This window comes from Cryptomeria japonica, chromosome 2 (assembly GCF_030272615.1).
Source record: "Cryptomeria japonica chromosome 2, Sugi_1.0, whole genome shotgun sequence".
Lineage (NCBI taxonomy): Eukaryota > Viridiplantae > Streptophyta > Pinopsida > Cupressales > Cupressaceae > Cryptomeria > Cryptomeria japonica.
This window is the reverse complement of record NC_081406.1, coordinates 148,389,431-148,415,164: the sequence shown is the minus strand read 5'-3', so window position 1 is coordinate 148,415,164 and position 25,734 is coordinate 148,389,431. Positions and strand designations below refer to the sequence as shown.

The 25,734-nt window shown below is 39.1% G+C and overlaps 1 protein-coding gene across 4 annotated transcripts in view; it reads left to right on the top strand.

Annotated features, from left to right (window-relative positions):
* Positions 1-841: 841 nt before the first annotated feature.
* Positions 842-25,734, top strand: part of LOC131071387 (phosphatidate phosphatase PAH2) — a 69,024-nt gene continuing 44,131 nt past the window's right edge. Inside the window, exons 1-7 of one of the 4 annotated variants that reach the window (XR_009371504.1) lie at positions 842-1,591; positions 3,006-3,998; positions 4,119-4,190; positions 4,370-4,486; positions 4,586-4,643; positions 4,813-4,939; positions 5,075-5,148. Coding sequence is in view for 3 of the 4 variants with exons in the window: in XM_059216470.1 (XP_059072453.1) it covers positions 1,291-1,591; positions 3,006-3,998; positions 4,119-4,190; positions 4,370-4,486; positions 4,586-4,643; positions 4,813-4,939; positions 5,075-5,148 (1,742 nt within the window). In the remaining variant the exon portion in view is untranslated. The remainder of the gene's footprint in view (positions 1,592-3,005; positions 3,999-4,118; positions 4,191-4,369; positions 4,487-4,585; positions 4,644-4,812; positions 4,940-5,074; positions 5,149-25,734) is intronic. The other 3 variants (XM_059216471.1, XM_059216472.1, XM_059216470.1) reach the window with 3 other exon arrangements.

Sequence of the window (25,734 nt, the reverse complement as noted above, 5' to 3'; positions counted from 1 at the left end):
TAGTCTAGTGAGGGTTTGAACCCTAGTAGTACCACACTTGCAATCATAATGGCCTAGCGAGGGTTTGGACCTTGGTGATTACAACAACACCACCACTAGTTAACTAAAATACTGCATGATGAACCCCATTCTTACATATAATTATTATAATTTATTATATTTATTAAGTCCTTGACTCATCATCATATTTATTAAATCCTCAACTCATCATATTTATTAAATCCTTAGCTCAAGCAATTGATTAAATCCCCAACTCATCATATTTATTATATTTATTAAATCCTTAGCTCAAGCAATTGATACCATATATCATCATTAATTAATCAAAATTAGTTTTACCTATATATACATATTATTTATACCTATATGTGCTGTACATATTTTTATATATACTTATATATACACAATAAATCATCATTAATTAATCATAATTATTCTACAATCTTATTACACATTATCCTCTTCATGTGATCCAAAACACAAAAATTCACTAAGATTAGTTTGCCCTCCATAATTTCTTAACATTAATTTTAAGTGTTAATTATGATACAAGTTATCAAGTTGAACCATAAACAACCTTTCTCTCAAACCTTAATCTCTTACAAAGTATACTTGATGCTTTGCTTGCACATTTGGAAGTTATGTGACCTAGTCATTAAGAAATGGCTTTCAACGGTCATCAGCTTGTGTCCGTCACGTATTGAAAAACCCGTAAAAATAAAATAATAGGAAAAATATGGAGTGCAAAATGGACAATAAGTAGAAGACATCTAAACAAATAATGAAAAATACACTGTAAAAAACAAAAGATAATGTTTTTCCCACAGGAGAAAACATCTAAACCAACCATGAGCAGACAGAGTAGTTCGCTCCGCAGGTAAATCCAATAGATGAAACATGAAGAATGGTAGGTGCGAATATTTGCGAGAATATTTGAATGCTTTCCTATTAAGGAGATGCCAACACAATACCTCTGACTGTAGCTCCCCGATCCCATGTTACAGGTTGTCGTGTTTTAATTTGAAATTCAAAGGACGTCAGAAGTGGGGGGTGGGGGCGCATTTTTTGTTTAAACACGAAAACTGTTGATGCACACACAATTTGGAATATTCAAATGCATATACTCATATTTGCCGGCAATCATATGAGTTGTACTTATTTTTGTTATGCTTTGGATATCAATTGGGTCTGAGTGATTTAGATTCAGGAGAGCAAGAATTTACAGACCCGGTTGCTTAAATGTATTGAACCTGATTTGGGTATGAATGATTTTCATTTTGGAAAGCAAAGATGGACAGATTTGGTGATTACATAATCCAGGGTGTAGGTACAGTTGCAGGGCCCCTTCAGCCATTTGGGGGAGCAGTGGACATAATTGTGGTGGAACAACCAGATGGGAGCTTCAGAAGCACTCCATGGTATGTCAAGTTTGGCAAGGTTCTTGGTGTCATCAGGCGCACTGAGAAGATTGTGGATGTAGCTGTGAATGGCCAGGAGGCAAATTTTCATATGTATCTGAATCGCAGTGGACATGCCTACTTCTTGAATGAGGTTGAATCTATTCAAGAAGAACTAAATGCCCAAATAACAGGTGAGAGCAAATATGGAGTTTCCTTAAAATTATTTATCAGAGTGTTTACGCTGATATAGCGGGTCAATTGTAAGGAATAAGACAGAGTTGAGCAATCGTATAGCTAATAACATAAGGTTTTCATAGTCCAGGAGATTGATTAAAGAACTTTTGGAGAAAACTTATTAAAAACTTATTATTTAATTTTTTCTATCAACGTTTTGGATCAGGCTCCTGTCATCCATCACCACGATGAGAATGTAATGAAAACCTGCATAACTTTGGCTTGAGTGAGGAACTGGAAAAAATAGTAAAAATAGGGCCAATCACAACTGATTATACCTACTTTCTCAACAAACTAGAATTGATAGCAGAGAAGAATTTCTAAGAGTAAGCTGTTTTGAGCAACTATATACCAATCTTTCTTAATTGGGGAATTGGGAAAGTGGGAAAAATGAGATCTGATTACCAAATATTCCCTGTTTACGTCATTATTTTCCACACCCAAGGTTCAGGTTTACACAGTTTTACGGAGACCTCGTCCAAATGACTCTAATAAACATGCAATGCTGCGATTACAACGTCAAGACTCAAACTACAATGTTCCCAAATGCAACAAATTGTAAAATTTTGCAGTGATGAAATTTCAAACAATAAATTGAAATGAGCAACTACTTACCAAATTTTGGCTTAATTGGATAAGGAAAAATGGGAAAACTTAGGCTAATTACGTCAACTCACCTCCGCCTTCTTCAATGTTCTCCTGTGGAACACTTCAAGATGAAACTAATTACATCCCATTACTGCGATTTTCCTCGAAGTTCCCTGTTAAAATAAATTATAACGAGGCCGGTTACAACTGTTATATTGTACCTTCCTCGATGTTCCCTAGTTGAACAAATTAAAATGTTACCCATTTCAACAAATTCAAAAAGGATATTAGTGGTGACATATCCAAGATAAATGGGGCTTGGTGGTAAATGCGAGAACTCAGGGTATATTTAGAATGCCATGAATTCGCTGTTTTGAGTATGTTTAACTAAGCAGCATGAGTGCATATATGAGGTATTTTCTTTTTCTTTTTACAGGGCTATAATGTGTTGTAACTGTAAGTGCATATATGAGGTATTTTTATTTTCTTGTTTCAGCCCTAGAAAGTTTTGTAAGCACAAATATGAGGTATTTTGATTTTCTTGTAAGTGCACATATGAAGTATTTTATATTTCTCAATATAGTTAATGTACTGGTGTATCAGTAAAATCAGAGGCATTAAGAGTTTACGTGGTATGCCAATATGGTCAGAGGGCTGACAGTGTAGAAGGGATTGCATAAATAAGGAGCGGTAGTAAAAAATAATAATGGAAGTAATTTAAAGCATATGAACACTATTAGTATTATATGAATATGTTGTAGTAAGTGATCCTGTGTTTTACAGCAGATGCTATGGAAAATGTTCAACCGATTAAGGATGGCTTTCTGGCTATTAAGGCAACAAATGAAATTGCCAGGCTTTCAAGTGAGACTTGTTCTAAGGTTACTCCTGCAAATGACAATATTTCTATTTCTTGGAAGAGGAAGCTTGCAAGGAAACGTTTACGACAACTAAGAACAGTGATTGGATTAATGTTTAGGTACACTGCTCAGAGTTTTTCAAACCCCAAAAATAAAGGGAAAAGGACACCAGATAGGGTAGCCCTTTTGGAAATGGCAGAATTAGCTGCAGAGCTGTTGGAAAGAAAATGGTGTACAGGGTACTCCCAGGTGATGCAGCCCAAGAAACAAATGCTTGATGACGATGAAAAAGCTGGGGCACAATTTCAGAATAACAAAACCCAAACAGATGATTCAGAGGTGCTTTTGGTGAGTGCAGATGGTCATGTGACGGAGGTGCCAGTTTCTTCATTGGATGAACATTTAGATCAGACCCCTGCAATATCATCATTTCATGATCAAGTTATATTTACCAAGTCTGATCCTGATTCGTCTGCCCAATGTTTAAAAAGTTGCCCTTATGATAATATACTTGTAGATAATACAATTTACAATGATGGTCTTATAGAGAATTCTGATTCTCAATTTAAATTAAGCATATTTGAGAGTGTTTATGATATTCACGGGAACCAGGAGGAACAAAATGGAAACCTGGGAAATCTAAATCAAAAGAATGGTACCAAGAGGAAGGATCTTTATGACACGGTACCTTCTCTGCAGGAAGTGGGTGTGCATCATTTTCTTAAATCAAAAACAACAGAAATGGAGGTCACACAGTCAAAAGACATTGTGAATGGGTCTAAATTAGATTCATCACATGGCATTAAGTTCCGAGAAATTCAAATCCCCTCTAATTGTGTACCAGGAAGGCAGGAGCATGTGGTGACTAGTTCAATTTCCATGCAAGGGCATCACTCCTTCAATGCTGAAAGTACAGGTGTGGAAAAACATATCTGGCCTCTCCTTTGAATTTGTTTTTGTTTATCTCAAACAAATAAGTCCTGACATGAAAATCTATCCTTCTTAAAAGTAACTTTAAAATGTTCTGTTGCTACAGAAATTTCAGTTGCAAGTCTGGGAAATGGGAATGAAAGAGAAAACCCAAGTGATTGTATGCAACATGGCACTGGTATTATTGCAGCAAACTTTTACAACTTTATTTGAAATAGGTTGTAAAAATTAAAATGATATCCATGGTGAAATATCATGCTTTTTTATCCCTTGTTTGTTGCTTTGTTTTTACCTAGAAGGTCTCACTCTTGCTTCTACCTTGAATCATGCACATCATGTACGTTGTCTACCTTGTAGGAAAAAGCACTCCTCAGTGCAGTTTCTTACTATTGGAAGGGGTAGAAGCAACTGCTGCTGTTCAGGCCTTTGATCATGAGAATGTCTGCATGAGTGAGCTCAATTGTTCAGGGATAGGTAACTAGAAAAAATAAAGAATTCAAAATTGAACTCGGCATTTCTCTGTGACAGTATCACTTACAATTCTTGGATTGGCTGCATTTGGCTTTTATTCAGCAGATGAATTGGAAAGTGTAATTGCTGCAGATCACATTCAGGCATCTGAAAGTAAGAGGTATTTATTTGATTTAGAGTTGATTTTTGCAGGGGCCAAAAAGTTTCCCATTTCACTTGCAGAAGCCTAATGCTCATCAATGCAAGAACTCTACAATATCAATTTGAATGGATGCGTTGCTAGTTTAACCATAGGTAGTAGGCCTATTCACAAAGAACTGCTCTTACAGGCAACCTGGAAGACAGAAGGCGCAGACAAATACACCAACATCAGAGCAGTTGTCATCCCTGAATCTTAAAGGAGGTCCAAACATAATCACCTTCACTTTTGTATCAAGTGTATTTGGAAAACAGCAGGTTAGTAAGTTTTTGTTGACATGTAATAGTATTTTGGTATTAAATTTCACCATTTTACATGAAATGATAGTTTGATATTAAATTTGGACATTTTACTAGCCTCTTTAATATTGATAGATCTCTCACCTTGTGCAGGTTGAGGCTCGAATCTATTTGTGGAAGTGGAACACCCGAATTGTTATTTCAGATGTTGATGGAACTATTACCAAGTAAGCTCTAAAATTCAAATGAGTTGTTCGGACAGTAAATTCTAATTTACAAGGTTACAAGTACATCAATGTGTCATGGATTGCGTTTCAAGGGATTGGGTTATCAATAGGAGTTTGTAGAAACATTAAATTGTCTATGCTTGTTGAATACCGTGCTCAAATGGGGATGGGAGCAAGGGAAAGGGGAAAATAGTAGTTTGATGTTTATCAGAGTTGGCTGAAATTATAATAATATGTAACCTTTATTTAGTGAGGGGACACAACTATATAATAGGTAAGACTTTTGTGTTTGTTTTCTGTTTTAAAATTATGTTGTTACACTTTTGATTCACTTTTAAGGTATTTCATGTCATTTTGTTTTAATCTTAAGGTATGGTTAGTTCATCTGTTTAGGGTAGCTTGTCTAGCTCTACAGTCCGTTGGGTTGTTGGGTTCTCCTTGTGTGTAAGTGTGTTACTATCAACAAAACCAACTACAAGGTTTTTTGCCCTCCTAGAGGTTAGTTTTTTCTTCTTAACAAAGTGAATGAAGCTATAAATAGACTGGTTCTTCTCAACAGTAGAAGAACTAGAAATTTAGGATAGTAGACAAATGACTAGGGCCCATTCATAGTCCACAACAGATCGGATCCTTTTGTGCTGTAATCTCTTTATCTAGCTTTGTCTTTTTCAAATATCCTCTAAGAGTGGCAATTTTTGTCCATTAGGTACAGATGGTGTTGGCATTTGTAGAATCATATATTTTTCAAATAGCCTTCAAAAACCTCACCTTCATCTCAACATTTTGTATAGGGGTAACTCTACCAAGCCCTTGCATGTGCCACTTTGGGTTCATTACATAGACAACCATGTGCAAGGAAGTGTTGAACTTCCCCCATTTGTGATGAATGATTCGTTGATTATGTTCATTGCAGAATTGCACTGTGAGGTCTTTCTTTCATACAATGGCCTTCATTTGGAGAAGCATATTGTTAATGCGTTCATACATCTCTCCAAGTCTAGGTACATTGGTGTCCCCATAGCTAATGACTTTGAAGACTAGATTAATGATGGCAACAATGTATCTTGCTTAGCCCAATAAGTGTTATTCTTCATCACCTCCTTAACCCTCCTCCCTTACTTTGATTTAGAATTGAGCCACCGATTCCACTTTGTCGTCATGATTGTTAGTTTCAATGCCTTTTGCAACTCAAGCATCCCTCCAAGAGAATGAAGTACGACACATCTAATCTCTATAGGTATTACAAACTCGTTCTTGGAGAAGATCTGAAAGAGTGCAAGTGAAGTGTGGCAATTGTAGATAAACATATTGACATCATGAATAAAATGCTGTTGGCAAAGAAGAATTTTTCAATGGCATCGTCTAACTCATCCTTATTCTGCACATTGAATAACTTTTTCATTGGCATGCAGCATCATTGATGCTACTATGTTTTCCCTTAGGCTTCGTTGCCTCTTAACTAGATGGAAAAGTACAAAGTTATGGCTCTTGGGAAGTCCTAGTACTAGTGGGAGTAGGAACCCTCGATCGTAGTGTAGCATATACAAGTGTTTGGTCTTCACCACAATCCCACAATCTATTTATTTCAATTCTTTTTTCAAGTGACAATTGCTTACATATCTCTACACCTTTGCCTTGAACATGAAGGAGGTGGGTGTTGACTCTTGTAATGCCGCCTTGAGATTCAAGTTGATAGAAATAGCCTCTCCATAGCCTAGTGTTCCTTGTTGCCCCAAGTTTTGCTTGTAATTTGGTTTTAGATTGTCTTATAAGGGATGTCTTATTGAAGGGACCTTTGGCAAATTCTAATAATAAATTGGAAGGGAATTAAAATGTGCATCGTCAATAGAACTAGTTGCTTCACCCATTGGCTCTGACATCTATATTAGGAGTCTTAGATTCAACTCTCATAGGCTCTTGTTAACCCTCTTCACCTCTCATGCTGTGGTAGAACTCATAGTGGCATTTGCAAGAAATGAAGTCTTTGGTTACATGTCATAATGTCAATAAATTTTGATGGGCTCAAGACATAATGATTTATTTTTGTTCTTCTTACTTCAAGTTGCATGAAGCATAGAAGCACGTGATACACAAAAAATTCAAACCCTCATTCTTCAATGAAATCAAGTATTTAGTTCAACAAAGCCTTGTCAACAATTTCTTGTCTTCTCTTCCTACTCTACTTGCTAACTATCTATCTATTGATCTATTAACCATTACAAATGAGAAGGTTGAGCCTTATATAGGCATCCCAATTACAATGAACAACCAAGATTGATTTGGAATCAATGGCCGAGATTACATGATGAAACCCTAATTGGGATTAGTTATAACTAACTCCTCTTCGACCAATGAGAAAATTACATTGCTTAGGGCACGTCCTTTTTAGAATTCAGACCAATGAGAAATAGGGTTAGGTACATTGAACTCAGTGCCTTCCACATGGGTAGTTATCTTCCTCGTAGGATGAGTCAGGTACATTGAACATGGACATATCAAGGTGGCATCTTTTGATTAGTCGATGATGAATAGGTGCCACATCAGCTTGCACCTTGTAGATCATTACAAAGATGTCTTTGTGTTTCGAGCAATATCTCTTGATACTCAACATTTCAAATTGCTTGAAGTGATGATGATGGTTCTTATTCCCAAATTGCATCATCTTTGATGATCAAGTTTCTAACTTTGCTTAACTCTTTTGAAACTATTGTAATGTCCTTGATCGCACTTCACTTGTTGTCACTTGGAAATTCCCCTTTCGGTGATGCACTTCATCTTCATGTTTGGGAATTTTGGACTAGTCCTTTCCTTGATGATGTTTAATCCCTTGGAAGACATCCTTGATATGATTGAACTCCATGTAATAGCTGTGAAATCCTTTGTTGTACTGACCTTGATCTTTGATTTCCGAAGGAAATTCAAGATTGTTGTAACATCTTCCATTTGCAATGTAACTCTTGTTGCAATGTCTTGAACCTTCTTTGGAGTCCTTCCTTGAATGTGCTGAGCTTTTATCCTCCTCATATTGTAGTGCAATCCTTGAATGTTGTGACCTTCTCGAACACTTGAATTTTGATATTATCCTTTGTCTTACTTGCTCCATGTTGTGAAGTCCCTCAAAACCTGAAGAAAGAGAAACATTTGTGAATGAAATGCAAGACAAATAACATTGCATAAAATCATAATTCAATGAAATTTAGTTTCGTGAAACAAATTCATCCCTTAATTCATAAACTCCTTCCTTCCTCAAATTCACATTCTTCTTCTTCAATGCACTCAGAACCGCACTTGTATATTTGCTGATTGCACTACCTCTTTCTGAAATTCGCACCCTCCTCTTGAATTTGCACTGGTTCTTTGATCTTCCCTGGCTTAGAATTGAATTGATTTGATGGTGAAATAAATTGATTTTGCATCCTTCATATATAGGTGAGTTTTCTAGGGCTATGACTCTTCATTCTCTAGGCCGATCTGATATGTCATTTCAAACATTTCCTTCATCTTTCTTCCCTGGGGCAGTAATGAGATGTATGTTGCACTAGCGGGTTCCAAACATACACATGCACAAATTAACCTTGAGTGCATTTGAGAGGTGTGCATGCATAAATTTGATGTTGGGTGCATTTTACACTTGTGCTTGCACAAATTTAATCTTACCTTATTCCTCTTGACACTAGGCACATTTGGGATATAGTTGTGTACAAAGAAAGACTTGACTTGAGCGCACTTGAGGGGTTGTTGTGCACAAAACAATACATGAGCACATTTGACATATAGTTGTGCACAAATGTATGTTGGACTTTGAGAAACGCTGTGTACAAATGAGGCCGGATTTTAAGGGTCCCTATGTACAAAATTGGTCATGCTTTTCTCGTGTTTGTATTGTGAGGGTACATATTAGATGTTTGTTTGCACAACTTTGTACATGCTATAAAGGGGGTTGACTCTTGCCTTAGACAATTTTAGCATCATTTTTTCCTCTTGGGCGGAATTTTACACCCTACATGCACACCTCCTTTCTTGAGTGGGTTTCACATATATCCATGCACAAAACGTGTATAATCTTTGTTCATCAATTCCTTGTGAGAGTGCACTTGAGATAGGTCAATGCACAAACTTGAGTGCATGTACGTGGTGCAAGGGGGTCAATTCTTGACAGTCAAATTTTCATACTATTTCCCCCCACCTTTTTCTTGCACAAATATGGACTTGAAGTTCATGACCTTAAGGAATTACAAGCCAACTTACCACTTCTTGCTCTTATATCCATTCCTAATAAAAATCCTATGCACCTTGGCAACTATGATCAAATTGATAACATTAACAACCTTGACAAGATTTTGCAACATTTGGCAATATTGATAACTTAGCAATTTTGACAAGATTTTACAACTTCACCTTCACTCCTTGGCTCAGACATTTGTTCATGAATTCTGGACTTGACCACACTAAGGACAAGACTTTACAATCTTAAGACATACTAAAGGTTGCTCAACACCACTAACTTGGATCATCAAGACAAACCCTTCTCTCAAGCAGAGGTTAAAGACTAGGCTATTGCCAAGCTAAAGAAGATTTAAACAAAACACCTATCTGTTGATGTGTTTTTTATGCACATGCGAACACATAATAAAATACCAAGGTATCTTATCCTCTCTTGAACAAAATCTCTCGGATGCTGAAGATCTGCTTAAGGATCATTCGAGAAGACTCCAAGGTTCTTATATGTAGGGTCTTGTTAATGTGTATTTTACGCACATAACAATACAGAATAAATTACCAAGATAATTTACCCTCTCTTGAACAAAATCACCTCAGATGCTAAGAATGAGATCAACTAAAATGATTCTAAGGTTTCTACATGTCAGGTCTTGATGAGTGGGTAACTCAATGGTCGATGTGAATTGCTATGTTTCACTTGGGGACTTACGCAAATGTTTGGATTATCATGAATGATGCAGAATAGGTGTGCTGGCAACTTAAGATTTATCAATGTGGCTCTGGATTTACTTCTTACTAAAAAAAGGACAAAAGGAATAGGGTTCAGGAAATCTATTCTAAGCCTAAGAATGTAGGAAATGATGAATGGATCTAGTGGAATCAAACCAGGCAAGGTCTCACAATCAGGTATTGACACAAGCTTAGTGCAATCGTCTAAGGTATACTTAAAGATTTTCAGGCTATCACCATCAAACGTTGACACCATCCAAGTTGATGCTTGTCAAGGGACAAGTGATAGTTGAAGTTATGCTTACCCAAATTCCAGTTGACCACACAAGGCGCACTTACCAACGGCAAGAGGCTAGTGGTATGGATTAAGGATTCCACACAAATGAATACAACAAATCTTCCACTCAATCTAACATACATGAAAATAAATTCTAATCTAACTTGGAGGAATTGAGAACCATGAATGCAAATACAACACTTGAAGAGCAAAATCACCAACAATTGAACAATGATTAGGAAACAAATAGCTGTAGCATATACCAACAATTCTACAAAAACTCTCTCTTACAAATGAGAGACAAGTAGGTATATATAGAGTCTCTTACAAAATGGATGGCCAAGATTGATCCAAGATCAACGGCCGAGATCATGCCAACAAAACCCTAGAATTACCCTAATTAGGGTTACATAAAAAATGGTGCCACCAACATATGGCCCAATGAAAAGATACCTAGTCATCAAATAGAGAATCTTCTAGAAGATTCCTCCCTGCATCTCTTTCTCTTCTAGCATACTCCAAGAATCTAGCCAATACTGAATCTAACTCCTCCATGGAAATGCTAGGCAAGGTATCCTGTTGTAAATCAATCACATCCAGTGAGTCCGAGCAAGCATTCAAAGTATTCTCCCATTCTGGCACGAGCTTCTGTGAACTATGAACATGAATCAACAAAGAGACCAAGTCATCTATCTGACTCTTCTTCAAAGAGTCCAACTGGCAAAAATACATAAATTTCATCTTGTCTCTTAATTCGGCTAAGTGTAAACCACTAGCATCACTAACACCAACACCTAATAATTCCTCAATCGAGGCAAGGATCTTCATCTGAATGTCCTGAATTAATCCTTCCATCTCCATACAACTTGACTGGGCATTCTCATAAGTTGATTTTTTCACGGCTAATGAACAATACCAACCATGGAAATCGTATCTGTCTCCACTGTGCACAATGTTCTCGCTGACCAAGGTGGAATTAGGAATCTTCTTCAAAGCCTGGAGGCGTGGAATAGTCTTGTCTTGGATAGGCCGGAATTCTTCCCAAACTCCCTCCAAATACTGGATTTTGAATACGAGCCCTGTTGTCCTATCATATGCATGGACAAACTGAGTGAGGAAATCATCTGCCTGCTTTCTTGTGCTCTCAATCCACTTTTCCACCCCCGAGTGTGTACTTCTCACTACCTCATAGTGTGAATGTATTCCATGGTCAACTGCAATAGGGGAAATAAGGGTGGGATTTCCACGCCTTGTCCCTGCAATATACTCTTTAAGTCTGATATTCTCTTCTCTGTACCTTTCTTTCTCTGGAACCTCTCTGCCTAACCTTGCATCAATTGCCTTGTGGTTTTCACCAACCTCATGAAATTCCTGCTTTCTGGATGTACGATCAAGGGCAACTGAAGTGATATGGAAATCCATAGGAGTAGCAATGTTCGATGTCACGCCTGCAATAGGAACAACAATCTGCACAATCCGCATTCCTGTCTCTCTAGCTATGTGCGACAAAATCTCCGCTCTCTTGGGCTCCTTCTCCTTAGCACTCCTAGCTAGGTAGTTATCAATGTCGTCGATAGGCTGTACCTCTATCATTTGTTTACTTTTCTCCATACTTCTCATCAGCCATTCAGGAATAGCGGCCATCTCCATACCATCATTGAGACATATTTCTTGATCAAGTCCTCTCAATGCTGAGATAACATCATCATTATCATCAAGACTATTCCTGGTCCAATCATATACCTCATTTCCCAAACTTACTTCCAAAAGGACAGTAGGGGATTCCGGTTGATCATTATTATCATTCGGAGGTGCAGATGTTGCTGTGGCATGGAACTCCTGAATATTCTCTGGTAGTATCACTATGTTGGAACATTGTTGAGTCTCCTTGTTCTATTCTGTTACTTCAATCACTTCGATTGATGAGACACTGGGAGGGGGTGAAGGAATGATAAGTGGAGGAATGATAGTCTTCTGTTTCTTCTTCACCTCATCAATCTTCTTCCTTCTGGCCTTGACTTCTCCTGGCGTGTTCTTCCTTCTCTTGGGAGCTTGAGTCTCTTCGTCTGCATGAATCCTGACATCACTGATAGTCCTCTGATCATCCTCGGAAATAGACTCTTTCGGCTTCATCCTTTCATAAGTGAAGGGAACACCCATGTCAACTAACTTATTCATTTGTATATCTACCCATATGCGGAGAAATTCAAGACCTCTCTCATCAATATATTCAGGTCAATCTCTTCTGACTCTGACCAATTTGGCAATAGGATTGCCTTCTTCATTTCACTCTCATACCGTGGATGTGTATGATCTTTATCATCTAATACTTGATTAGGAATGAGGAAAAGTCCACACTTCCTCATGAAATCCACTGACATTCTGGACCACATTCTTCTCTTCACTGCTTGCTCGTCCATCAGGTTGGCCCAATAATCTTCTATGTCAATTTTGTGAGTGAACCTCTCTCCCATGATCCTTTCGACTTTCTTGTCTGGATCGAATCTTTCTCTCTTCTTATATGTAGCAAATCGATAGAATGCAAGCTCCTCACTCGCAGTGTTGGCAGCTATGGCGGATTGGCAAACCTCTGACGTCTTCCCAACTGAAATAGGGAATGTCATGCCTGTTCTGTGCTTCTCTCTCTGAATAACATCGAACTCTAGAAGCTGCCTGACCACTTCCAATAAGATCATTCTGTCGGTTGGATACCTAGGAAGTTTGTAGGGTTTAGATTGAAACCCATAAATTTTGAGGTATGTGAAAGTGGGAAACTGTATATACCATGATCCATACTTTTCTATTAACTCTGTTGCCTCCTTGGACAATCTTCTGTGGATTCTGCCTTGCAACATCCGTGTGATGTACATAGCGAATGCATCATTCACTCTCTTATAGTCTTCAATTCTATACATGCTTAGCTAGGGGTAGCATTCATGACTCTTGAACTGTCCTTGCCCATTCCTGACTTCACCTTTGCATATTAATCCTCCTTGGTCACATCCTTCATGTCCGTTCCACGTGGAATTCCGAACACCTCTGCAATAGCATCCTCAGCAAGGTAGGCGATGACAACACCCTTAGGAGTCTTGATCATTCTCGTGAGCGGATCGTAACATCGTGCACACTCTAGGATCAGCTCACTGCAATGTATGGACTGTGGGAATCCAGCGGCATGGAAAATGCCACTCTTCATAATGTTCGCATATGCTGGGGAAGGAACTTGATCTCCGACTCCTAACATCTGACGCTGCATCTGGTCGAAGTCTAGGAAATGCATGTTTGTATCAGTGATCTCCTTCCATTTGGATGAAATCCTGAGCTCTGGATAAAATCCAATCTCCAACATCTTCAATAATTCTTTCCTTTCCTTATATCCAGACTTTGACATCGCACCTGTACGAAGCTTGAAGTTAGACTTAGGAAAATAAATAATGCTCGTAATAAAATTCCTGACTTTCTAAAAATTTAGTTAATTTAGAGCATGGAGTCAGGAAAATAATCCATACACTTGGTAAATTTTAGCAATTATGTTCAAAGTGTGACGGCACTAAGGCATGGAAACTTTTCATAAAATTCATTGATACCTCCTTATGCTTAGAAAATATGCAAGCTAAAATGCAAAGGAGTATACCAGATTAATGATGACTAAGGAAAGGTGTGAAAGGTTGTGTTTTCACACAATGAATGTCTGAAGACACCTTCCGCAGTCAACAATGGAGGTCAACAATTTTGAAGACAACCTGAAAATCAGACTTTTAAAACATGTTGCAATCTTAAAAAATGTGCATAAACTCGATAAAAATCAGTTCTAATGATGAAAACAACCATATTCAGGAATATAAGTGTGGCTGGTAAAAATTTAATTTCTGAGGACAAGTCTAAAAATTGATTACTTCAGACTTACTAGCACCTTGCAAAGTAGTTAAAAATCCCTGAAAATGATGAAAAATGGCTAAGGAATCAGCTCCAAGCAAAATCGCCAAAATGGTTAGGTGGCTGGAAATAAAAATTTCTGAAGACAACCGCCTAACAATGGAGTTTTCAGACCTGCAACAGCGATAAGATGGTTCTGAAAATGCACAAAAAACTCCACAAAATACCTCCAAATGCATATTGCCTAAGTTAGAATTGGTTGGGCAATAAAAACTTAAGTCTGAAAATTAATGGTAGCCATTAATGGAGGTCAAATCTGAAGCAAACCTTAGATCTGAAGCGAATCAGCAGGCTGGAAATGATGGCAGCCACCAAGAATGCATGAAAATCACCAAAATGTGGCACAAAACACCTCTCCAAGCAAAATCGAAATTTTCCCAGCTATGGCGCCAATGTCAAATTCTGAAAATGTTGTTAATGGCAGCTTAGATCTGCAATAGCAAGGATGGCAGAAATCTAGAAAATCGCCCAAGTTGGGATTGGATACCCCAAACACAAGAAATCGCCTTCCTTAGCAAAATCGAATTTCACCCAAAAATTGCCATTTTTGCAAAAATCATGGCACTCGATCAACAATGGCAGCAAGGATATATGGCGCTCAGATGGAAAAAGAATGGAATGGCAATGGCAGCCAACAAAGTCTTCAATCACCTTACTTCAATCACTTAGCCAAAATTCGCCAACTTGGAGAAAAATCTCTCATTCATGGAGACACCTAGCAGATTTTAATAATAAAATAATGCTAAGGCTCCTCTTTTATACTTGCTTTCACCTCTTACTTTCACCACACAAGCAATGTGGGATAAAACACTTGCTTAAATACTTGCTTGGTGAAAACCTAACTTGCTTCTAGAAGGTTAAAATATTAAATGATTATTGCAAGTTATTAAATTTTTCTTTTAAAATTTTAAATAATCGTTAATCATTATTTAAAAGCAATTAAATGGGGCTTATTTATTAAAATATTGCAATTTAAATCAAAATTAAGCCTCTAGGGGAAAATCGACTTGGGTTGGGATTGAAAAATCCCTTTAAAAATCATTAAAATTGTCAAAAATTCCCCATAAGGGAAAATCGACCCTAGCTTGGATAAAAATCCATGCTCAAATTCATCAAAAATGCACACAAAACTCCCTAGGGGAAAATCGATGGTAGTCTGGATTGAAAAATTCACACTCCAAACTCACTTAACTTGGAAAAATACTCCCTGGTGGAATTTTGACCTCAGTCTGGATGAAAATCTGGACTTAAAACTCTTCAAAATACTCCCAGTGGAAAATCGATCTTTGTCTGGATGGAAATCTGGACAAAAATCCTTACAAAAATGCTCTCAGGGGAAAATCGACTTCTGTCTGGATGAAAATCCGGACAAAAATCTGCACTTAGTTGTCACAAATATCCTCGTGGAAAATCGACCCAGACATGGAGTCATCCTGAACATTGTCCACACTCCTGGTGGAAAATCGATGGCAGTCTGGATAAATCCTGACACTTAGCCAAATTTTAGCACTTCCAGGAGAAAATCGATCCAGGTATGGATAAATAGTGGGGGAAAATAGTAGCCAGTGTGGATTTTGAGTGGGGGAATGGGTTGGGTAGTTTGGAATGTGAGGGGAAAAGCACCTCTAGCATGGAATTTGACCCTCTAACCCTTGGAATATGGATTTCCCTTAGGATTTTATCATTTTAACCACTCAAAATCACTTTGAAACTTCAAATTTAGACTGGACTTGGGCAAATTTTCCAAAAACATGAGCAAAACGCTAGGAAAATATTGGACTAAAGTGCAAAACCAACTTAAATAATACTTTAGGAGCGAGAAAACAACTCCAAAAGGTCTGTGAATACCTTGGCACTTTAAAATCACTGATGCGCGTGTTTAAAAACACATTAATGCTCCAATGGTCAAACACTTAGACAAAACTTAGGATCATTAAAATATTAACTTTTGAAACTTGATCCTAACACTTCAAAACCCTAGACGGCACTAGGCATGATCAAAACTCCAAGATTCGGGCACGGGAAACGCAAAATTGCCCACTAAGCAACCAAAACCCTAACCTAACAACGCAGAAAGCCGACAAAGAGGGGGTTCCCGTTAGCAATGGGGCGATGTGTGAAAAGGTCACAACAGGTCTCTACGTGTGGATAAGCTCTGTTAGTGTGATGTGATTTTGCTGGAATCACAAGGGGACTTACATTTGAATGCCTGAATGCTTAATTAGCTGGAACTTGAGTCCTAACTACTCACTAGGAGATAAAGAAATATCAAAAGCATAGGGTTTAGAGAATCTATTCTAGGACCTAAAATGTAAGAATATAGATGAATGAGTATGTGGAGTCCTACTGAGCTAGGTCTCACCATCAAACTGAACAATTCAACACTAGCTCAGTGCAATCTTCTAAGGGACATTTTGAATATGTTCAAATCATTTCCATCAAACACTGATCACCATCCAAGTTAATGCATGAACAATGGACGTATAACAATTTGAAATTAAGCTCTTTAATGCTAGTTGACCACGCAAGGCGCACTTACAATCAGTAAGAGGCTAGTGGTATGGACTAGGCGAATTCCACACTAGTGCATTCAACAATTTTCTCCATTCAATCTAATTATCTGTCATCTAATGAAGATTCAACAAGAAACCATGCACATTGCAAAGGGACAACATATTTCACCATACCTTCAATGAAAGATGAAGTGTGTTTACAATTTTAGGCAACAATTTCTTGCCTTCTCTTATTCTACTCTAATTGCTATTCTATTCACTATTGACCATTAGCTATTCTAACCTTTATTAACTAACTATTAACCTTTACAAATGAAGAGCCAGAGCTTTATATAGAGAGCTCTTTACAATTCAATGGCTCTGATTGATTTACAATCAATGGCTAGGATTTCAGGATGAAAACCCTAATTAGGGTTTGTTATAACAAACTCCTTTAGCCAATGAGAAAATTACATTCAATGCTTGAGAACCAATAGGAAACAGGGGTAGGTACATCAGAGTTTGTGCCTTCATGTATAAGTGTGATTCACTGGATCTGGACATGCTGATGTGGACCTATCTGACTGGAGGAACAGTGACTGGGATGCCACCTTGTTCTACACTTGCTTAGTCAAGGAATGTCATATCTCTTGATATTCAATGTGATGATGATGAGAAGATAACTTTGATTAACTCTTCTGAAACTATCTGCTTCTTCAACGTACCCTTGCGCTGACCTTGGTTAATCCTCCTCCTTGATGTACCTGATGAAAGATGTACCTTTCCTTGACTCTCTTGTGCTTGATGAGGATTCTTCATGGTCAAGTCACTCCTCCTCTGGTAGCTCACCTCGCCTTGAAGTGTTTATAAGATCTTTCTTCTCTGCCATCTTGTGATTTCTTTATGTGATAGAATGAGGTCCTTGAAAATATCTTGCTCTATTGCTTGAACACTTGAAGTCTTTAACACTTTAGTCTTCTTCTCCGCACTTAAGGTGTCCTTGATGATGATGAGGTTTGAAGAAGTCATCCTTGTCCTGGCCTGATCTTCCTCCAACTTGATTTTGTTGATCTGGAAAACAAACAAAAATGGTGTTAAGTACACATAATATATTCATTCTAACATAGTATTCCTCACTTCAAACCATCAACAAGAAGGCACTAGAATCAACTTCGCTCTAGATCCTTTGGAAGGGTCAGGAGCAAGTTTTCTCACTTTTCAAATGAAAGCACTCTCAAATTCATAGTTCTTGGGATTGTTCGAACACGAGAATCACCTTTAAGAAGACCTTCAACACAAATTCATTAGCTAAACCCTCTCTCCCAAAGAATTTTGCTTTGGACTCTTTGGAAGGGTCAGGAGCGAATTTGCTCCTTTTGCTCAATTCTTCCTTCATAGACTTCATTTCTCATCCTTTTCTCATCAAAAAACAAGTCTTTTGCCTTTAAAAAAAACTTAGGAATGGGTTGGGTTCAAAGGTTTGAGCAAGGTACAAGGTCTCTTGAAGTTCGCTCTGGACCCTTTGGAAGGGTCAGGAGCGAATTTGCTCCTTTAGGCTCAATTCACACTCCTTTTCACTTAGCTTCATCTTGGACTTGACTTTGATCCTTTTCCTTCCATACTTAAGCCAATCTGGTCTCACTATTGCTCAAAATGACAACCATTAAATGACTTTGATGAAGAATTAGGTCTCCTCAAGGATTTCGCTTAGGTACCTTTGGAAGGTACATGACCCTTTGAGAAAATTTGCTCTGGACCCTTTGGAAGGGTCAGGAGCGAATTTTGCATTTTTGCACAAGTTCTTCACACTTTGTGACCACAACTCACTCAAATTCATGTCTAAGGATGCCTCTAAGTTCAATCAACCTCATTCAACGCTAAGCTTGATGTAAATTAGGAGCAAAAGGAGCTTTCAAGGGAATTCGCTCTGGACCCTTTGGAAGGGACAGGAGCGAAATTGCTATTTGTACTCAAACTCTCATCATTTCCTTCAACTTTGCTCTTAGACTTAGCTTTTGGGCCCTTCCTCCGTCTCAATCAAGTCCATTTGCCCTCAAAGCGATATCCACTCAATGCTTTTGGCGAGAAAATATGCCTTTCTAAGGATTTCGCTCTGGACCCTTTGGAAGGGTCAGGAGCGAATTTTGGCATTTTGCTCAAAACCCTCACACTTTCATCACTTCACTTTGTTGTACACATCAATTGTCTCTCTATCACGCCATAGGAACAAAGATTTTGACCCCAAACAAGGAGCAAATAGGCGTATAGAAAAATTCGCTCTGGACCCTTTGGAAGGGTCAGGAGTGAAATTCATATTTTCACTCAATTTTCACATCATTGCTCATGAATTTTAACAAGTTCAAACCTTTTAAGAGAGTTGAAGCAGAGACTCCTTCAAATTTTTATTGTAAGATGCATGTCTCACCTTGATTCGCTCCAGACCCTTAGCAAGGACAGGATCTATAATGAAATTCGCTCCCGACCCTTTGGAAGGGTCAAGAGCGAAATTGGCAATTTTCACTCAAATTTCTCATCCAATATTGTTGCAACTCATTCCAAGGGCATGGATCGATCAATATTCATTCAATCAAGGCATAGGAGTAAGGTTTATGGTCCAAAGTTAGGACCAAGGGAGGGTATTAGGAGAATTCGCTCTTGTCCCTTTGGAAGGGTTGGGAGCGAAATTCACAATCTAGCTCAAATTCCAAATTTTCCCATGATCCAAGTGCATTCGGCTAGGTTTCAATTCATTCTCAAGGCCTAGATAGATCATCCTCTCCTCAATCATGACTAGAAAGCAAGGTTTGTGGTCTAAACTAGGAGCAAGAGAAGAGTCTAAGGAAATTCGCTCTAGACCCTTTGGAAGGGTCAGGAGCGAATTTTGCAATAATGCTCAAATTCTTGACTTTTCTCCAAATTTCCAAATCTAAGATTGTCAAAGGCATCACCAAGGGTGAATTCAAGCTTATTTCTTCCCAATCCATGCCTTAAAGTGAAGGTTTTGTCCAAAATAGGAGGGCAAAGAGAGCTAAGGAAGATTTCGCTCTTGTACCCTTGAGAGGGACAGGAGCGAACTTGGTGTTCTAGCTCAGATTCTCCATTATCTTCAAGCCTTTGCGTTTGTTCAAGTCTCATTGATATGCTTCTCTAAGGGATAGGTAAGTGGATATTGCATCAAACAAGGCCCCGAGATAGAGTATTTCATCCAGTTTGGGAGGGAAGCTTTCTTTTGAAGAATTCGCTCCTGTATCTCTGGAAGGGTCAAGAGCGAATTTGGTTTTAGGGCTCAAAATCCTCTCATTTTCCTCATCTCACTGACATAGGTCTCAAAAGGCAAGACTCCTAACATGATACACTGACTTCCTCAAACTCAATCAAGACTCAACCCTAGAAGCAAGTCCTAGGCCCAACCAAGAGGAAGCTTTCAACATAGACCCTGATCTGGACCACCTACTGATCCACTTGAGCCTAAGAAGACCATCCTATCCCAACGAGCTCTCTAGAAACTCTCCAATGCAAAGATCAATAGCCAAGAACCCAAAAGACTAAGCCAAGAAAACTAACTCTAGAAAGCAAAAAGTAGGGGTCCCCATTTGCAATGGGGCGATGTGTGAAAACGTCACAACAGGTTGTAGATTTCTTATCACATATTTTGTAAATCCTATAGCTCCATTATCTTGTGGCAAAAACCAACCTTATAGCTGATTGTGCAACCTCTGCTTGGTTATTACTTGGATTAATAGACTGGGTGGGTTTGGCTACAACATAGAAAAATATTTTTATTGGGGCATTTCATTGAGTTTTAAGGTTTCATTCTATAAACTTTAGAAGTGTGTCCTTTGTTAGCCGCATTATTGTATACGGGAATACGAATAGTTAATTAAGTCATAATTGAGTTTGTTGTTAGTTGGCACCCGAGGGGTAGCAGTTGCGATGCGGCGGTTGGCGCTCGCACCCCCTCGGTATCTTTATATACTCCTCATTGTAACTTGTAAAGGACACGAATTATGAATAGAATAACATATCTGATACTTGTTTGATATCTATGGCATTGTTCTGCATTACGTACTTCCTGCTTTAAGTATTCACCCGAGAGGGCAAACATTTGGCGCCGTTGCCTAGACGTACTCGGGAACGGAAGACACGGATGGCGCACAGACACAATGGGCCTACCTGTTGTTGAAATAAACCCAGAGGCCGACGATGCACGAACAAAACTTTACACAGGAGAAGACAGGGCAACGCGAGAATTTTCAATTTTGCTCCAGGTAGCCATTCAGACCTACGTCCGACGAGAGGCGGCGGAGGCAAAAATCCCACCAAGTGTCGTGTGGACAGCGCTGGAGGTTAGCCCGACAGTAAACCGGTTGATGAACCACCTCCCCCGGTTGCTTGCACAGGCATCGCTGGCACAACAGGCCCGCCTGGAGGAGATTGCCCAGGAAGAGCGACGACAACAAATCCTGCAATGCTACGAAGAGAACAGCCGACGGGAAACGGAACGAGATGGCACTAGGCCAGGAGGAAATTGAACCTTGTAATAATCCCGACACATTGCTGATATAAATTGTGGCCGAAAGGCAAAATAAAAATAAAAATAATAAAAGTTTTTTTGTGTACATGGCGTGTGTTTGCTGTGTATGGAAGTGACTTATGCCCAATAGACTAAATAAGGACAAAAATAAAAAAGATACAGAGTGACGAATGTGAAGTGGCACAAATCGTGTTGAATCTCAAACAACAGATAGAACGAAGGCGTAGGCTAAGGCAGCTTGCCGAAGGACGACCGGCCGAGGGGTTGCCCGAAGGGAACCCAGGAGGTGTCACGGAGGTTGCGGAGGCAGAGATAGACGGAGAGAATTACACTATCGTAGGGTTGCCCGAAGGGAATGGAGGAGGAGTCACGGAGGGTGCCGAAGGAGAACTCTACAGTTCGCCAGAATACCACCGTAGGGTAAGAAGTCGGGAAGAGTTGGTGGAACAAACAAGGCGAAGTCTAAACCTGATCGACACTACTAGATACTTGCTAAAGAATTTGTCCATTTTGGAGGACAACCGTAGGGAGACAGCGGAAGGTGACGGTACGACCGAAGGTGCCGAGGGAGCACAAGGGTACCGTACGAGAGGCAATTTGTTCGGTTTGGTGTCAGCAACTTTTTTCGGAGGACCCACGAGTGGAGGTTTAGTTGCAAGAGGTGGAGGATCGTCAGGTACAAGCACACAAGGAATTAGAGGAGCGAGACCCAGCGGTGGGATGGCGAGTAAACAAAAATTGCCAAAGTTCACAGGGGAGGGCAAGGAAGACCCCTTACGACACTGCCGTACATGTGAAACCATTTGGTCCGCCAACGGAGTAACAGACCAGGATGACTGGGTATAGCAGTTCCCAGCCACGTTACGAGGAGTTGCCATAGATTGGTACTCCAATGTGGACAAGCAAAAAGTGGCCACATGGGCCAATCTACAGAAGGAATTCACGGGGGAGTTTTGGTTGCTCCGTGATGACAATGAAATTGTAACGGAGATATACAGTACCAAACAAGGTACCAAGGAGACAGTACGGGCATACAATCGTGTTGTGACCGTTTCACACATCGCCCCATTAAAATGGGGACCCCTCTTTTTGCTTTTGTTTTTGCCTGTTCTTCTCTCTGCTTTTAGGATTTTGAGTAAGTGGGTGAGTCGTCTGGACTAGGGTTAAGTCTTAGGAGTTTCCTGTTGATATTTTCAGGCCGAAGTCCAGTCTATTTTTGAAAGATTATTAAGCATCCTCCCGAAGATTGCAATTTTGAAATAGCTTGAGTCTGTCAGGAAGTCAAGTATGTCTCAGGATGGGTCCAGTTAAGATTTTGAGGGCAATTTCAAGTTAGGTCTAAGGGTTAGCATTTTAATGATGGAATTATACATTTTGTCTGGGCAAACTCTAACCAAATTTTGGAAGCAAGGTAACCGATTCCTGGACTTGAAGACGACCTAACCCTGCATGATGAAGTGATCTGAAGACTTAATTTTTGGTATTTTGGCTTATAAGGGCAAAATAGCTCTTGTCCCTCTCTCAGGGACCAGGGCGAAAGTGATATTTTATGCATCTTGGTTATTGACTTGTTTCAATTGTTTTATGCAGGGTTGCCAGGGGATGTGATCGAGCGTGAATTGAAGATTTTGAAGATTTTGAAGACTCAAAAACGACAAGTTTTAAAAGTTTAAGACCAAATCGCTCCTGTCCTTCACTGAAGGACCAGGGCGAAATGGTTTTCTTAGATCATTTTGGGCCTTGGTTGATCGAACTGAAGCGTCAAGGACGCAATGAAGGATGAAATGAGCATAAAGGAGTATCCAGGCTTCGTCTTTGGCAACGAAAGATTGAACTTTGGGCCTAGCAAGACAAGTTCGCTCCTGTCCCTCACCCAGGGACCAGAGCGATTTTCCTCAAAACACACCTTCTTGGACGTTTTTGGATTTGGGCTCTTGTTCATAGCTTGCAAAATGATGATATCTTTCCCAGCAAAGGAAATTTGAGATGAAAATTATGAAGATTTGACCCTAAGGACCAAAATCGCTCCTGTCCCTCATTGAAGGACCGGAGCTTGTTTTTCAAAGTTGCACTGTTCTTACAGGACCAAGACAATTTTTTGATTGGAAGAGATCAAGGAGGGCATGTTTTGTCCATTGAATATAATTTGAGTAGTCGACAAGCAAGGAAATATACCCAGTTGCAAAAGGGCGCTCCTGTCCCTTGCTGAAGGTCCAAAGCGATTTTCTAAAAAGTGCAAATTTCTTACAAGGACGAAGTAGTTTTGTGATTGAAACGAATGAAAGAGGGTATTTTTAGCCCGTTGAAGATAGTTTGGAAGCCTAACAAAGGACAAGTAAGCTCATAGTTGCAAACTCGCTCCTGTCCCTCACTGAAGGACCGGAGCTTGAATTCCAAGTTTGCCTTATCATTGCAAGATTTAAATGATTTCGCGATTTGAAAAGGACAAGGAAAGTGTGTTTTGCTCATTGAATATAACTTGAATGGACCACAATGGAGAAAATCGATCCAAATTGGCTAAGGCGCTCCTGTCCCTCTCTCAGGGACCAAGGCGATTTTTAAAGGAAGCTTCTGTCCCTCACCCAGGGACCAGAGCGATTTTCCCTCAAGGCAAGTTTTTGGCAAAGGTGAAGCAAGTTTTACGTTTGGGATGAGTAAAGGAAGGCATAATCGCTCTATTGAAGATAATTTTGAAAGATTGCAAAACACAAGTGGAGTCCAAATTGGCCAGGGCGCTCCTGTCCCTCTCCCAGGGACCAAGGCGAAAAATGCATTATCAAGTCTTCACTTCCAAATTTAGTCGAATCCAGGCCAAGGCACATGATGAAGATGATATTTGGAATATTTCAAAGAAGAACAAAGTTGCAAAGACCATAAAAACTTGATGAAATTGGCTAAGGCGCTCCTGTCCCTCACCAAGGGACCAAAGTGAAATCTTCAAATTTGCCTTATTGCCTAACATTTTGGAGTGTTACTTTCGTTTGCAAGACTCAAGATGGATTAAGGAACAATGTTTTACGCCTTGAAGATATTTAGATATTGATATGATTAAGGATTTGTGCCATGGACTAAAGATCGCTCCTGTCCTTCACTGAAGGACCAGGGCGATTTCTATAGAATCAATCATTCCTTTCCTAAACCACGTCAAGGCGAGATGATGCAAAGTGAGAAATGTCTTTAGGAAGGCGATGAACAAGGAGTTAACCTCAAGAATCGACAAATTTAAGCTCAAAAGCAAAAGATCGCTCCTGTCCTTCACTTAAGGACCAGGGCGAATATCCTTGGAAGAGCTCATTTGGTATTGGAGAAACAAGTTTGGCATGCATAGAACAAACAAGGAAGATCATTGATTGCCCTGCAACATGAATTGGCGATTGGAAAAGACAAGAACCAAGAGCAAAGGGTGGGATCGCTCCTGTCCCTCACCAAGGGACTAGGGCGAAAATGTTTTAAGATACACTCCTTCCAAAGATGGAATAAATCAAACTCAAGATTCCAAGCGAAAAGGCCATTCTGGACATCCAGGATAAAACTTTGAATGCGAAAAGCAAGAAATGCAAGGCCAAAGATAAAAGGGCGCTCTTGTCCCTCTCCCAGGGACCAGAGCGATGTTATTGATGTCCCAAATATCTCCCATGCTTAGGCGCCAAATTTTTTGAATTGCATTAAATGCTAAATCCGCTAAAACTTTGGAATATTTTTTTTTAATTAAAATGGGCATTTAATGAGTTCGCATAAGGCATTTAATAATTAATTTAGCCTTTTAAAAAATCGAAATTTTAATTGCAAAGGCATTTAAATTAATTATTATTAAAACTAAATGAAAGGAGTGCGCTTGGGGTGTTATTTTAATATTTTTATAAAGGTTGGCCTCCTCTTTTATTTAATTTTTATTTATTTTAGGCTTATTTTCCAAGTCGGCCTATGGGAATTGCAATGCATGAGCGCCTATATAAGAAAGGTATTTTGAAGCATTTTATTCCATCATTCAATCATTGTTTAAATACGATTTGGAGAAGCAATAGAGGGAGCGAAATCTCATCCAAGGAGAAGTGCGAATTTTGAACCAAGGAGTGCGAATTTTGTTAGAGGTGGGGCGAGCTTTCCTCAAGGCGTTGAAGACCCACAAGGTGGTGAAGTTGATGAAGGAGGCGCATTTGCTAGAAGACTTCGATCTTCATTTTGCCTAGCGAATTTCTTATTTTTTGCATCTTTTTTTAGAGCTAGTTCTCAAAGAGAGGTATGGCAAAATCTCCCTTGTTCAAATTTTGAAATTTTGAATTTCCAATTGCATAATCGTATTTAGGAAATGATAATTCAAAGAATTATCATGAAGTTTCCTAAATTTAAAGCTTAAATCCAATCTATATTTCTACGTTCCAAGGTATATTGCTCAT